At 40.9% G+C, this 14,512-nt stretch overlaps 1 protein-coding gene across 1 annotated transcript in view; it reads left to right on the top strand.

Moving 5' to 3' along the window:
• The window catches only part of ARHGEF37 (Rho guanine nucleotide exchange factor 37), a 122,894-nt gene that overhangs the window by 94,632 nt on the left and 13,750 nt on the right, over window positions 1–14,512 (top strand). Inside the window, exons 13-14 of the mRNA XM_089659441.1 lie at window positions 1,868–2,063; window positions 11,319–11,500. Of these exons, the coding sequence (XP_089515567.1) occupies window positions 1,868–2,063; window positions 11,319–11,500 (378 nt within the window). The remainder of the gene's footprint in view (window positions 1–1,867; window positions 2,064–11,318; window positions 11,501–14,512) is intronic.

Raw genomic sequence — 14,512 nt, 5'->3', positions numbered from 1 at the left:
TGGAGATAGGGTTTTCAGTCACTTGTGAGGATGTTTAGTGTCCTTACCACCAGATCAATGCTGGTTGTGAGGTATATGCTTTATTATAGGTGACAGAGTAAAAAAAATAACCTTGATCACATGCGTATATGTAGGTTAAAGCGTCAGAAATGCCATTGGGTCATTCACAGTATGCAGGGATATGCCTCTAAGATACCTGCAGGAGGAGCACATGGATGCCATAAATCTGGAACTGACAGTGGGTATCGTGAGCTATTAATAATGAGGGAGGGTAGAAATATTTAATTAGAGCAGTTGTAATGAGCAAATGATGGAGCCCCATAGCTAAACCCTCTCTGTGCATTTGCATTATGATACAGCTTAAATCATGCTTGAATGAATCTGTGGAAATTAAAAGTCAGATAAAGTAGCAACTGTAGCAGATAGTGGACAGCATGAACTGCTAGCTTATACATTTTTGTTTCACGATTCATTAACTCCAGCAAAGACCAGAATCCTTGCAAAGTGCCTATGCAAATATTGATTTCCCCAAAGTTAGTAACTGAATAGCCACATGTACCATTCTGTAATACCTGGGCCTGCTGATGGGTTGCTCAGATACTGCATTATAGCCCAATGTCAGGCTGCATACCAAAAAGAACATGACATATTTTGTTTTAAAGTTTTACTGTGTGTGCTTGGAACTGTAAAGATTGTCATTTCAGCAGTACATTGGAGAGCCAGACCTCTACTCACACAGCATAGCAGTATAGGCCTCCAGCATTCTGACAGTCCCCTGCACAGTGCTCCAATCATTAATGCTACTGCTTGAGCTTAAACATTGTTGATGGGAGCTTTATGCCGGGAGAAGGGGGTGTTGGTCTGCTGAAAACTCAGACAAATTCGCTTTACGTGAGAGCGGTGGTCTGATTCTTCAGTGTGCAGAAGACACCTTTTACAGTTCTAGGCACACATGCATAGTAAAATTTTAAAAATCGCACTTCTGCCTGGAAGTTTATATGATTACATTATCCCATCGGTTTACTGTAGAAACATTTATAATAACTTGATACAAGTATTAGAACTTTTTTCTAATTACAGTATATATACTTAAAGACTAAGTTTACAAAAAAAAATTAAAATAAGCAAACGGGACTTTACTTACCTCCAGTGAAAATTGTCCCTTGTGCTTCAGCTTCTGTGAAAGTCAAAGCTAGGTGGAAAGGCCAGGCATAGTTGGATAGTCTTGATGAGACCCTGTGACAGCTCCTCGGTTCTACTAACTCCTACCGCACTGGAAATGTACGGTGGTGGGGGTGAGGAGGGGCAATGGAGGAGGAAGATTACTACTGAACTAGAAGACAGAAGCCCAAGGGACACATCACACTAAAGGTAAGTACTGTCCCTTGTGCTTATTTTGTTTTTAGGCAAGCTTAGGCTTTTATGTCATTACGGTTTCTAAAAGTACATAAGTGTAATCTCACTTTTCCCCTAGTTAATTTACAATTACCCTAGCTCTTATATGGCCAGGTAAAGAAGGCTTGATTTCTATCTGTGCTGAGCCCTCTGTGCTTCTAGGCCCCTTAGCAGTCCTACTATTTGGTATGTCTGAGGAAGAGTGTGTATTTTATCTAGGCCTAACCAACTATTTCCTACTGCCTCTGGGGAGCCATGTGTGTTTATTCTGCTGGATATTGAACAAAAGTCAGTGACTTATCTGACTTAAGAACAGTTGCTGTGTTTCTTGAGTATTAGTAGCTTACCAAATGCTTTAAAAATGACTTGTGGAATTGCTTATTACATTCTGAAATCTACAAATTTTGCAGATATTTGAAGCTGCATGATCAGTGTCCACTGTATCCCACTGTTATCTCCTTTCTTGTATTAGGAGAACACACCAGTCATGGAACGCCAAATCCAGCAGCTACTGCAACGCTACAAACCTGAAAAACTCTACCAAGTAGTGAATAGTTTTGCAAGCAGTAAGGAAATGGAGCTAAGCCTCAGTCGTGGTGATATAGTGGCAGTCATCCAGCTTGCTGATATAAAAGGAAACAGAAACCGATGGCTGGTCGACACAGGAGGTATATGCTATACTATGAACAAACATACAGTATGTTACAGTGAACTTTCATTCATTGACAGTGGAAACAACTTTGTGGACTGAATCAAACTTTTAAATTCACAAAGATGTAGGGTCATCATTGCAACAAAGGAACGTTTTCTCTACAGATATGCTGATGGTTCAGCTCAATAAAAGTGGATAATTTTGGAATAGATGGGGATACAATACAGTATCTAGGTTACAACAATGTCTTAGTTACTTTGACATCAAGATCTTTGCACCAGAGCTCCCAATTTCAGATCACTGTAGAGCTGTAATACTGTGTGCTTTTGAAAAGCTGGGTAGCATTCCATAAAAGTGCTGCAATTGCAGCAAAGGGCGGCATTGGTACTGTACACAAAACTTTGTTCTGATTAATGTGGTTAGTATCCACCACAACTTACATGGGTGCCAAGGTAACCTGCATTCTAAGTGACAAGGTAGGAACTCCAATTTACATATGGGCTTCAATATTAGAGAAAATGTATGATTTTAAAAAGGAAAGTGAAACTGTCTAACATCAGTGATGGACAGATGAGCAACTAATGATGTTCCTGGTGTATAAGAATACGCATCATCATTTTATACCAGTAAACTTAATTACTACATTATCACATAATTAGATGTATTTTTATTATGTATGTACAGATTGGCTATGTACATGTGTTCTGACATTCTGCATCCCTGTACCATATCCAAGCATTTGGGAGGGTTGAGGTAAGACCCAATCACATACCTCTTAAAAAAAATGTGCCAAAAAAACTTTAATAAAAAGGCTCTTGAGCATATAAGACATGGTGCTGAGAATCAGATATGAGTTGACGAATATGTAAATACATACATAGGATAGTCAAAATTTACATGAAATTCTGTGTGATGCCAAATGAATATCTAACAGAAGGATCTCAGTAAGGTTTGGAGCTTAATTGGATTATGTCAAAATGAACAGGCGCAAACAATTGAAGAAAAATGGTGTGAATTGCTGTAGGATAGCTAACCATTTATAGCAAATACTGTTCTCCTGAGAATCGAGTGAAGACTTTTGAGGATTCTTGACCACAGACTAAGTAGGTAGTGAGTACTGCCTGAGTATTGGTTTCACTGTTTGTGTATACTGTTAAAGGCTATCTGGGGGCTATCTCTCAAATTTATGTTCGCAAACTAGTCCTCCACCAACTGTTTTGGTTTACCTATGTCTTTCACTGTCTTCATTCCATATGATCTTGATCTGCATAATTTATAATAACCAATGCATATTTCATGTTCTTAGATCATTCCACCTTTGATTTTTACCTTTCAATTATGAACAAAATAAGCGGACATTTTTACCTTTTTAACCTTTATTAATAGTACATCACATAGTTCTCTACGTTTGTATTTTTATGCCGTCACCCGTGGCTTTCTATCCCTAACAGATACCTGTCAGATGACACAAAGAGCAGACACAAGAGAAGATCAGGCAGATCTGGCACTGGGGTCTAATTTATAAGCCAGTTATATTAATAAAGGTCAGAGTAAGTGTTATGTGTGACAGGACTGTCACTTTTTACATCCCTGAGAAACAAGCAACAATGAATCAAATTTGTATAGTTAAGAATAGATAACAGGATTTTTTACCTACCTGTAAAAATCCTTTTCTTGGAGTAGATTCCAGGACACAGGACCTTAGTCTTAGATGATTGAGTTATGTGGTTACATTCATGTGATTGGGCACTGGCAAACCAGCTGTGAGCACAGCCCTAACATAAACCCTCTCACTCTCAGCAAGCCACAGTTCTATGTTCTTAACTGCACATTACAGTACACAGGAACATGGTTTAAATTATTGGGATGTCTAAAAGTGATGTGACTGAAGGGGTGGGCAACACAGCAACAAACCCTAACCTAAAACAAATGAGCAAACAGGGTGGCAGTCAGCCACTGAAAGTCAAAGAGCAGCTTGAAGCACCCTCACCGCAAACTGGTATCGGAAGATTCTTGACTATCCAAACTTAACAAACATAGAAACAGAAGGCCAGGTGGTAGCCTTGCAAATCTGGGAAACAGATTTCAGATGCTGAAAAGTCCATGAAGCACTGATGGAGCTGGTAGAGAGTGTTTTAACAAGAAAAGGAGGAACTATATCCTTAAGACTGTAGACTCAAGAGATGACTTGTCTAATCTACCTGGCACTGGTGAAACAAGAAACAGGATGTTCCCTAAAAGGACACTCAGGAAGACAAAGTCTGATAGTTTTAAAGAAAGCTTTAGCTGAGAGGTAGACTCACTCAGTGCCTACCACATCTAAAGGGCAGATAGAAATCTCCCTGAAATGTTATTTAACATGACATAAGAAGGAAAATGAGATGTCCAGGTTAAAGTGGAAGGAGGAAACCACCTTCAGGACAAAGAGGCCCTAGGCTGCAAGATAACCGTACACTGTGAAACACTAGGAAGGGTTCCTCACAGGAATAGCTAATAACTCAAAGGCACATCTCACAGAGGTGACAGCCAACGCAAAGAAAGGCAACCTAATGAAAGAGGGAGGGAGGAGAATATCCCTGATAGGCTCAAAGGGAGGTTGCAGAAGAATTGTTAAAACCAAGATGAGTTCCCATGGAGCTACTAGGGAGTGTACAGAGGGGACAATGTGCAACCTTCACAAAGACTTTCACCAAGGCAAATGGTCTCTTCTGGAAAAGAATGGCATGAGCTTGACAGTATGTAAAGCCAAATGCTGTTTCAAACTTTCGAGAGGGGTTGAGACAGGATTTGTCCCACATTCCTGGAATGGATGTTCCTAGCATCACACTACTGTGCAAAGTAGACCTACCAGGAGTCATGATAGACTTTGTGAGAAGTTGATTTTCCAGCTTTCAAGAGTGTAGGAATGACTGACATTGATAGGCCCTGTCCGTCAGGACTTGGGCTTCAACATGCATGCCAATAACCAAGGGGCTGGATGAACTGATCCCTTGGACATAAAAAATATGCAGCGCTCATATGTTAGATAATATCATGATCGCATAAATAGAACAAAGATTCATGATAAAAATAAAGCATTAAAATATTAAAATAATAAACTAGTGACTTCTGTGGTACATCCAAGGTTGAGAAACCAGTAGAAAGTTCGTGACTTTTGTGGTAAAGAACTGAGAATAGCTTGCACCAACCAGATGTCTCAGCACATGGAGCATGGAGTAATTAAGACCTACTCCTGGTACTCTGAAAGGGAAGCCACTGGAGAGGATGAAGTCATCTTATCTCTCGCCACTAGATGTCATGTTCCCAGGACAGCAGGACAGAGATCCCAGATGTGTACATCAGCCAATGGAGGGATTAATCCAGCACATCAGTCAGCAACCCACAGAAAGCCAGGAAGAATCGAGCACCTTCAAAAAGCCCGGGCTCCCTCCATAATAAGAGAGCCACAGGCCAGAAACTTTGATAGTGTAGTAGGTATTTATTTGTGTAGTAATTTCAAATAGTATAAAACACACTTACAAAATTCAAAATGCAGGAACCATGGGGCAGCTATATAATAAGTGCCCCCAACTGTCTGGACACTTCTGGGATCTTTGTCCTGCTGTCCTGGGAACATGACATCTAGTGGCGAGAGATAAGATGACATCATCCTCTCCAGTGGCTTCCCTTTCAGAGTACCAGGAGTAGGTCTTAATTACTCCATGCTCCATGTGCTGATACATCTGGTTGGTGCAAGCTATTCTCAGTTCTTTACCACAAGAGTCACAAACTTTCTACTGGTTTCTCAACCTTGGATGCACCACAGAAGTCACTAGTTTATTATTTAATATTTTAATGCTTTATTTTTATCATGAATCTTTGTTCTATTTATGCGATCATGATATTATCTAACATATGAGCGCTGCATATGTTTTTTGGTCAATTTACTATCCGAAGTTCTCGAGGTTTACTTCCTATGCTAGCTGCTTGTCTAGTTAATTTATTTATTCATTTATTTATTTCTCGTATCAATTATCAGACACCTAGCGCTGTTGCACTTTACTCTATTTGATCCCTTGGACAGAAGATATGGCTGATCTGGTAGGGCCCACGGAGAGTCTCAGCGTTTGCAAGGAGTCCGAGCAGTACTGCTTCTTGGGCCAGTTCAGTGCATTAAGGATCACTGGAACACCCTCTCTCTCAATTCTTTGAAGCAGATGAGGAAGTAGCTTTAACAGGAGAAAGACAGACATAAATTGAACGGAACTGATTCCAAACAGTCACCAGAACATTCACTGTGAAAGCCCGAGGGTCTCTGCTCCTGGCGACAAACCTGTCCAGCTTTTTTTGAACCTGGATGCCAGAAGATCAAAGTCTGGTGTCTCACACCTGTGGTTGGGGTCTTCAAACACCTCTGGAGAAAGCGAAAGTTCCCCTGGAACCAGACGCTAATGAATGAGAAAGTCCCTATGACCGTTTTCCATACATGGAGGGTCCAGCAAAGAATCGGCAATATAATTACCAAGATGTTGATCAGATGCAGAGCTTCTTCTGCCATCCAAGTTCCCTGTACCAATAGTGTATTTAGGACAGACTTGGGAGAGCCTTCAGCTGAACCCTCAGAATCAAATGAGGTGCCATCCTCCTCCTCTCTCTCTCTCTCTCTCAGTAAGTACAGGTGCAGTCAGAAGAAAAATCAGAGTGAGGGAGCCTTTGTGCTGCCCCTGCAGTCTGATGCCTCTAAAGGGACTGACAGGCTAAACATGAATGCTTGCATTGTAGCTAAATGTTTCTCTCTGAATAAACAGGAGGTAGCAGGTGCACCTGAAGGTGCTATGGAGGCTTCTGAGATGGAAAGAGACTCTCATTGGGGACAACAGTCAGGACAAGGAGTAGTGGAACCCTGCAGGGTCCAATTCGGAAGGATTTGATATTTTTGATGCTAGTCCAACCCACCAAGAGAAATGGCAAGAGCTGATTTGATAATATCGACTGACATCATGTGTATTAGAATTATCGAATAGAAAGAAACTCAAATCCATTTGTTATTGGAATTATTAAACAAATTTGAAAATTTAATTCATTTCCCCATCGGCCTGAACTACTATTGCATCATGTAACGTTGTCTGAGTGAAACAAATGCATTTATTAATTTTGTTATAAAAATGTTTCGGATTTGTTGACATTCGTTACTATGTCCCTTCGGAGGTTCGAATACAAATCTCCAAAAATAAAATTTTAATCCGAAAAACTAATCAAAACGAAACACACATGTCTAATACCTAGGTGATTGCCTAATGCGGATCCAGTGCCCAAAGCAACATTTCAGGCTGGCTTAAGATATGCTTTTCCAGCAGTGCTGAATCATCACATCTGGAAAGCTGCAAAAATAGAAGCTGTAGTTGATATCTAGCAGCTCCAAACTTAGTAGAGAATCATGCTGTAAATCAGCAAAGAAAAATAAAACAACAAAAAATAGCCGAAGACAATCATACACCTAAGGACACTAACAAAAAAGTGAGGTTTGCTTGGAGTGGGAGGGGTAATACTAAGTTTGTCCTTACAGCATTTTTTTCTAGTGTCCAAACATCTGAATGTAGTTTCATAACCTAATCATCTAAGACTAAGTTCTTGTGTCTCGTAATGCTTGATTAGAAAAGAAATACAATTACCTATCTATGTATGGGTGAACTGGCTGAAACAGTTGAGGTACTTGAGCACTAGCCAGTAGAAACCGCTGATGTATGATTTGCTGTCTTGCCATGCTCTTGAGGGGACTCCCATCCTGGACCTGACAGTACACCAACACGCCATGGGGATAATGATAGTAGAGCTAAAGAATAAACGTTTTTTTCCCATTTTGGATAGAGTAATGAAGGATCATAACTGCTGTGAGTTTTTTTCCCATCTGTTTCCCATTGGGGAGATTTCCACTTCCTCTCCCAAAGCCAAAACAGGAAGTGACAGGAAATCCCTCCAACGTGAGGGAAATCCTTGTTGTCACAGAACTAATGTCCCAATTGGAAGATTTCCATATATCCCTGTTCTGGTGACAGCACAAAAATTTGGGATTTTCTTTTACCTTCACTCTCAGTAGTAACAGCGAACAGGACAAATAAAGGTAAAGGATGGATCACCCTTATGGGGGCACAGACAGCCTTTAGTTATACTTGAAGATTCATTCACTTTAGTATTTTTGTTGTTTATTTGCTTAATAACATCTGAATAGACATATGCGATTAATTTTGAATCGAAATTCAGACAAAATTTTCATTATTCAGAGATTTGAATGTATCAAAAATTTCTGAATTACTAAAGCTATGAACTTCAATGAATCCGAAATAAACTATAACAAAGCAAATTATTTGAATTTGAAAATGAATTTGAATTTGAAATGGAAACATATTGCAATTAATACAGTAAGGCATAGGATGATGACTCCTACTTAGGCTGCTTTATAGAATAGAAAATATTAGAATAGAATAGAAAATAGAATAGAACAGAATAGAAAATAAAGAAATAGAATAAAATATAAAAGAATAGAATAGAGTTGAATAAAATAAAAAAGAATAAAATAGAACTGAAAGAAATAGAATAGAATAAAATAGAACAAATATAGCCATCTTTGGAAACTTGAATTTTGAATGTCGAAATTTGAATTGCGAAATTCAAATTTCGATATTCAAAATCGATTTTCTGAATATGGCTAAATTTGAATCGATTTGAAAATAACGAATATATGAAATGAATTCCGAAAATTATTCGTTCTAACATAACGATTATGAAAAAAAAATTATTAACTTAATGAACAAATCTGAAATGAAACACATTTTTTTTGTCTTGCACGTCTCAACTTGTGAAGAGGGTTAGGAGTACAGGTTATCTGAAAACTGCAAAATATCCCAGATTTTCCTATGCCAATAATAAGAATGGATGATGGCCCTAAATACTTGAGTAGCAGCCTACCAGTAATATCAAAGATGATGGTGGCCCTAATGTTTCAGTAGCAGCTGTCCAGTCACAAATGGATGCTTTAAGAGCAACTATTGTTGGGTCTAAAGTCTTCAGTAGCAGCCTCCCAATAAAAATAGATATTTGAAGTACCTCTATTGGTGTCTCTAGTTTCTTCACTAGCAACTTCCCAAAAGGAATTGGTCCTCTTATCCACGTATAGTAGCCACATGTACGTTGAGTGGTGAGGTCTCCATGCAATGTCTATCCAGCAGCAGCTGTCCTGAACATTCTTCAGCATAACACACTCCCCGGAAGATGCTCCAGATAGGTAGCCATCTTCCTAATTCTCTAGGTCCTAAGCACAGGCAAAAACCTTTCCTTTTAGTGACATCCTCTCCATGCAAAAGACTGGACAGGAAGACCCTTCTGGAAGGTTGCGCCAAACATTTATTCTGACCCCTCAGCTCACATCGCTGGAATAAAACCCTCCGTGATTGGCCAATAAAGTTTTGAATTGATCACCTTGTTACTTCTCATATTAACTACTGGAGACAACACAACAGCAGCATGCTGTCTAATACACTGCTCAAAAAAATTAAAGGAAACCTTTTAGTCAGAGTATAGCATCAAGTCAATTAAACTCCTGGGATATTGATCTGATTAGTTAAGTAGCAGAGTGGGTTATTAATCAGTTTCAGCTGCTCTGGTGTTAATGAAATTAACAGGTGCACTAAATGGGCAACAATGAGATGACCCCGAAAACAGGAATGGTTTATCTTTTCTGACTGTTTTTCACTAGTTTTGCATTTGGCTATGGTCAGTGTCACTATTGGTAGCATGAGGCAATACCTGGTCTCTACAGAGGTTGCACAGGCAGTCCAACTCTTCCAGGATGGAACATCAATACGTGCCATTGCCAGAAGGTTTGCTGTGTCTCCCAGCACAGTCTCAAGAGCATAGAGGAGATTTCAGGAGACAGGCAGCTACTCTAGGAGAGCTGGACAGGGCTGTAGAAGGTCCTTTAACCCATAATCAGGACTGGTATCTGATCATTTGTGCAAGGAAGAACAGGATGAGCACTGCCAGAGCCCTACAAAATGACCTCCAGCAGGCCACTGGTGTGAATGTCTCTGACCAAACAATCAGAAACAGACTTCATGAGTGTGGCCTGAGGGCCCAACATCCTCTAGTGGGCCCTGTGCTCACTGCCCGACACCACAGCACTCGACTGGCATTTTGCCATTGAACACCAGAATTTGAAGGTTTGCCACTGGCGCCCTATGCTTTTCACAGCTGAGAGCAGGTTGACCCTGAGCACATGTGCCAGATGAGAAGGGGTCTGGAGAAGCCGTGGAGAATGTTTTGCTGCCTGTAACATCATTCAGCATGACTGTTTTTGGTGGTGGATCAGTGATGGTCTGGGGAGGCATATCCATGGATGGATACGCAGACCTCTACAGGCTAGACAATGGCACCCTGACTACCATTAGGTATCGGGGTGAAATTCTTGGACCCATTGTCAAACCCTACGCTGGTGTAGTGGGTCCTGGGTTCCTCCTGGTGAATGACAATGCCGGTCTCATGTGGTGAGCGTATGCAGGCAGTTCCTGGATGATGAAGGAATTGATACCATTGATTGGTCCCCACGCTCGTCTGATCTAAATCTAATAGAACAGCTCTGGGATATCATGTTTCGGTGCATCCGATGCCACCAGGTTGCACCTCAGACTGTCCAGGAGCTCAGTGATGTCCAGATCTGGTAGGAAATACCCCAATACACTATTATGGAGCATGCCCCAACATTTTTAGGCATGTATACAAGCACGTGGGGGCCATCCAAACTACTGAGTACCATTTTGAGTTGCTGCAATGAAATTTTAGCAAAATGGACTAGCCTGTTACATCATTTTTTCACTTTGATTTTTGGGGGTGTCTTTGAATTCAGTCCTCTGTAGGCTGATCACTTTCATTTCCATCAAACGATCGGGCATCCTTACGTTCCTAACACATTACCCAGTCCATATCTGTATAGATATCCAGCTTGATACTTTTTCCCCATTGAGATCTGATGTATTTTCAAAGTGTTCCTTTAATTTTTTTGAGCAGTGTATATTGTAGCTCACCAATTTTTACATGTATTGGCTGCATTAGTTTTTATTTTCGGCTCTTTCCCCTCTGTTTTCACCTAGTGATCTGGCCAATAACACATCATCTTTTTTCATAATTACATGCCAACCAAGATGAACAGCAAAAGTGACAGAGACCATGCAATCTGTTTTTATCAAAGGCTTGAAGCTTTTTTTTAATTGTGTCTCTCGTTAATTTTTGTTTCTGATAGCATCTCGTGGATATGTACCGAGCAGCAAACTGCATCCCTACCAAATGGAACAGAGTACAAATCGCTTACGTGTTTCACTTGAGTCAAACAAGACTGTTGAAATGAGAAGACATTCGCTTACACCTCAAGTTTGTCCTTATCCAACCTCTCAAGGGTATCTGGACACCATTGAAACATTTCAGGTAAGAATTTAAAGCACACACCACAGCAATTTTGTAAAAAGCCAGACAATCTTTTGAAGAATCTTTGTTTCATGGACTAAAAATTGTCCCTATGCAATTCTATACTGTACATTAAAAGAATTGAATTATGTGTAACTGTAGGAACTGCAATACCACATTTTACCAGCAGGTGGAAATGTGTAATACAGAATAGAGAGCTACAAGCCCTAGTTAAAAAATGTTGCTGCAGGAGAGCCTATTATTGTTCCTACATAGAAGGGTCATAGGCCGAGGCAAGATTGTCATCTAAACAAAAAAATACAATTTACTATTGACTGTGGAGAACAGAACTGACAAACAGGAGTGGCGCAATAGTAGCCATTGCTCATATAGATAGCCACAATATACAATTTAGCTTTAGATGATAGATTTTATAGTTTTGTTTTTTTTATTTATTTTTTTCTTAATAAGGTTAATTAAAAGTCTCCTTCCTAGCTTTTCAATAAACTTGTGACATTTTTAGACTTACATAGTATCCATGCATAGTGTTTTTTTAACCTAGGTCCACAATAGCGCTGCTGCATAATTCTTTAGTTCTTCTGTAGCACCTTTTTTACACATGTTTTTGATGCATTTCCATGCTTCATACTTTTTTTTGGGAAGAGGAGAATAGTTGTTAAACACAAATCCCTGGCATAACGCACTGAAAACACATGTACATGCATTTATCATGCTTTTCCATTGAAGTCAATGGGGTCATGCTGCACCAAGAGAAGCACCTGCATCATGCTGCATCATGTTGCATTGATGTGAACGGGCCAAATAGAGAATAATGTGATTTCAGTTGTCATGCATTGCAGCGCAGTGGCAGATGCAGGAGAAACCACATTAGTGCAAACAAACCTTTGTGAGACCAGGGAGCAGGGGCGGACTGACAACTCATGGGGCAATAGGGGATCATGGGGCCCCTGTGTCCTTGCCCAAACTCAAAAAAGCCTATGAAAAATGTACCAGGGGCATCTCATGGGGCCCCCTACTGACCCCGGGCCCTCGGGCAGTGCCCAAGTTTCCAAATGGTCAGTCTGCCCCTGGCAGGGAGTGAATTTAGTAAATCTGCCCAGGACAAGTGAATATGGCCTTGACAGTGGATTTAAACTGTTATGATGATGTAATAATAAAGCTGAACTCAAGGCAGATATAAAAATTAAGTTATATAATAATTTTCTTCTACAGTGCTATAATAAACTAAATATGTATACTATGACACATACTGTAATTATTTTCATCACATTCAGTGCATTTGCAGCATTGGAATTTACTGGTTGGTCTATAATTACTCTTAGTATTGGAGAACCAATGTGTTATTTCGCCAGTGTTTCAGATATGCATTGAACATTGTGCTCTGTTAAGGTGTGATGTGCCCTGGGAATGGCTGTGTTGCTCAGGAACAATTCTTTTGCTGTAGTCCTGTGAGCAGCTTTTCCAGCAGCTGTCACGACTGACTCACATCCCTGATTATTAGAAAGGCAGCAAATGTCAGACAATAAGCTGTGCCAGCCATTCGCTGATGACTGGGCATTCATGCTTTCAGAGGTTTGTAGGGAGATTCCAGCACTGACCTGCTTCATCTGCAGCTGGATGCATAGTAGAGTGGATGGATGGTTCCAAGTCAGCCATTTTAAACCAACATACAGTATGCAGGTTGTATTACAATACTTATAGTACTTTAGCTATTGTCTGCACGATCTGGGCATTCAGGATGGCCATTGATAATTTGGTAATCACAGCTGAGTTTCTAAAGGCTGGCCATAGATGGATTTTTTTGTGTGTTTTTTTTGTTGTTTTTTTAACCACCTCCTGCCCGCAATATAGTAATATGACAGACGCAAGGTGGTTCTCTTGTTCTGGGAGGACATCATATGACGTCCTCCCATTCTCACCGCGCATGTGCGGCTCCTGGAGCGCGCAGCGCGGCGACCAGCGGTGCGCTGTGTCCCTCGGACACAGCGGATCACCGATCCACGGAAAGAGCCGAAGATGGCGGCTCGGTCATGTGATCAGCTGTGTCCAATCACAGCTGATCACATGTAAACAGGGAAATGCCAGTTATCTGCATTTCTCTCCTCTCAAGCGGTCACGCTGACAGCTCGAGAGGAGAGGAGAGCCGATAATCGGCATTCCGCGGAGGGGACATGTACACTGATCATCAGGGCACTGATGATCAGTGTGCCCTGATGATCAGTGTTGCCCCAGCAGTGCCAGTGCCACTGTCAGTGTCCATCAGTGCCAGCTGTCAGTGCTCATCAGTGCCATGTGCCAGTGCCCATCAGTGCCACATCAATGCCACATATCAGTGCCTACCAGTGCACATCAATGCCACATATCAGTGCTCATCTGAGCTGCCTTTCAGTGTCACCCATCAGTGCCAATCAGTGCCGCCTATCAGTGCCGCCTAACAGTGCCAGTCAGTGCCACCTAACAGTGCCAGTCAGTGCCACCTAACAGTGCCAGTCAGTGCCACCTAACAGTGCCATATATCAGGGCCATATATGAGTGCTGCCTTTCAGTGCCCATTAGTGATGCCTGTCAATGCCCATCAGTGCCTCCTACCAGTGCCTCCTCATCAGTGCCCATCAGTGCCACCTATCAGTGTCCATCAGTGCAGCCCATCAGTGCCCATCACTGCAGCCTCATTAGCGCACATCAGTGAAGGAGAAGAATCACTTATTTACAAAACTGTATAACAAAAACTAAGAAAAAACTTTTTTTTTTTCAAAATTTTCAGTGGTTTTTGGTTTGTTTAAGAAAGAAAAAAATCCCAGAGTTGATTAAATACCACCAAAATAAAGCTCTATCTGTCACAAAAAAATGATAAAAATTTCATATGGGTACAGTGTTGCATGACCGCGCAATTGTCATTCAAAGTGCAACAGCGGTGACAGCTGGAAATTGGCCTGGGCAGGAAGGGGGTATAAGTGCCCTGTAGGCTTGTGGTTAAACTAAAAAAGTGAACGGATTCCTCCATCCATGCAA

This window comes from Staurois parvus, unplaced genomic scaffold (assembly GCF_062004578.1).
Source record: "Staurois parvus isolate SC_StPar_1 unplaced genomic scaffold, SC_StPar_1.0 ptg001158l, whole genome shotgun sequence".
NCBI classification, from domain to species: Eukaryota; Metazoa; Chordata; class Amphibia; order Anura; family Ranidae; genus Staurois; species Staurois parvus.
This window is presented reverse-complemented; position numbering and strand designations above follow the sequence as displayed.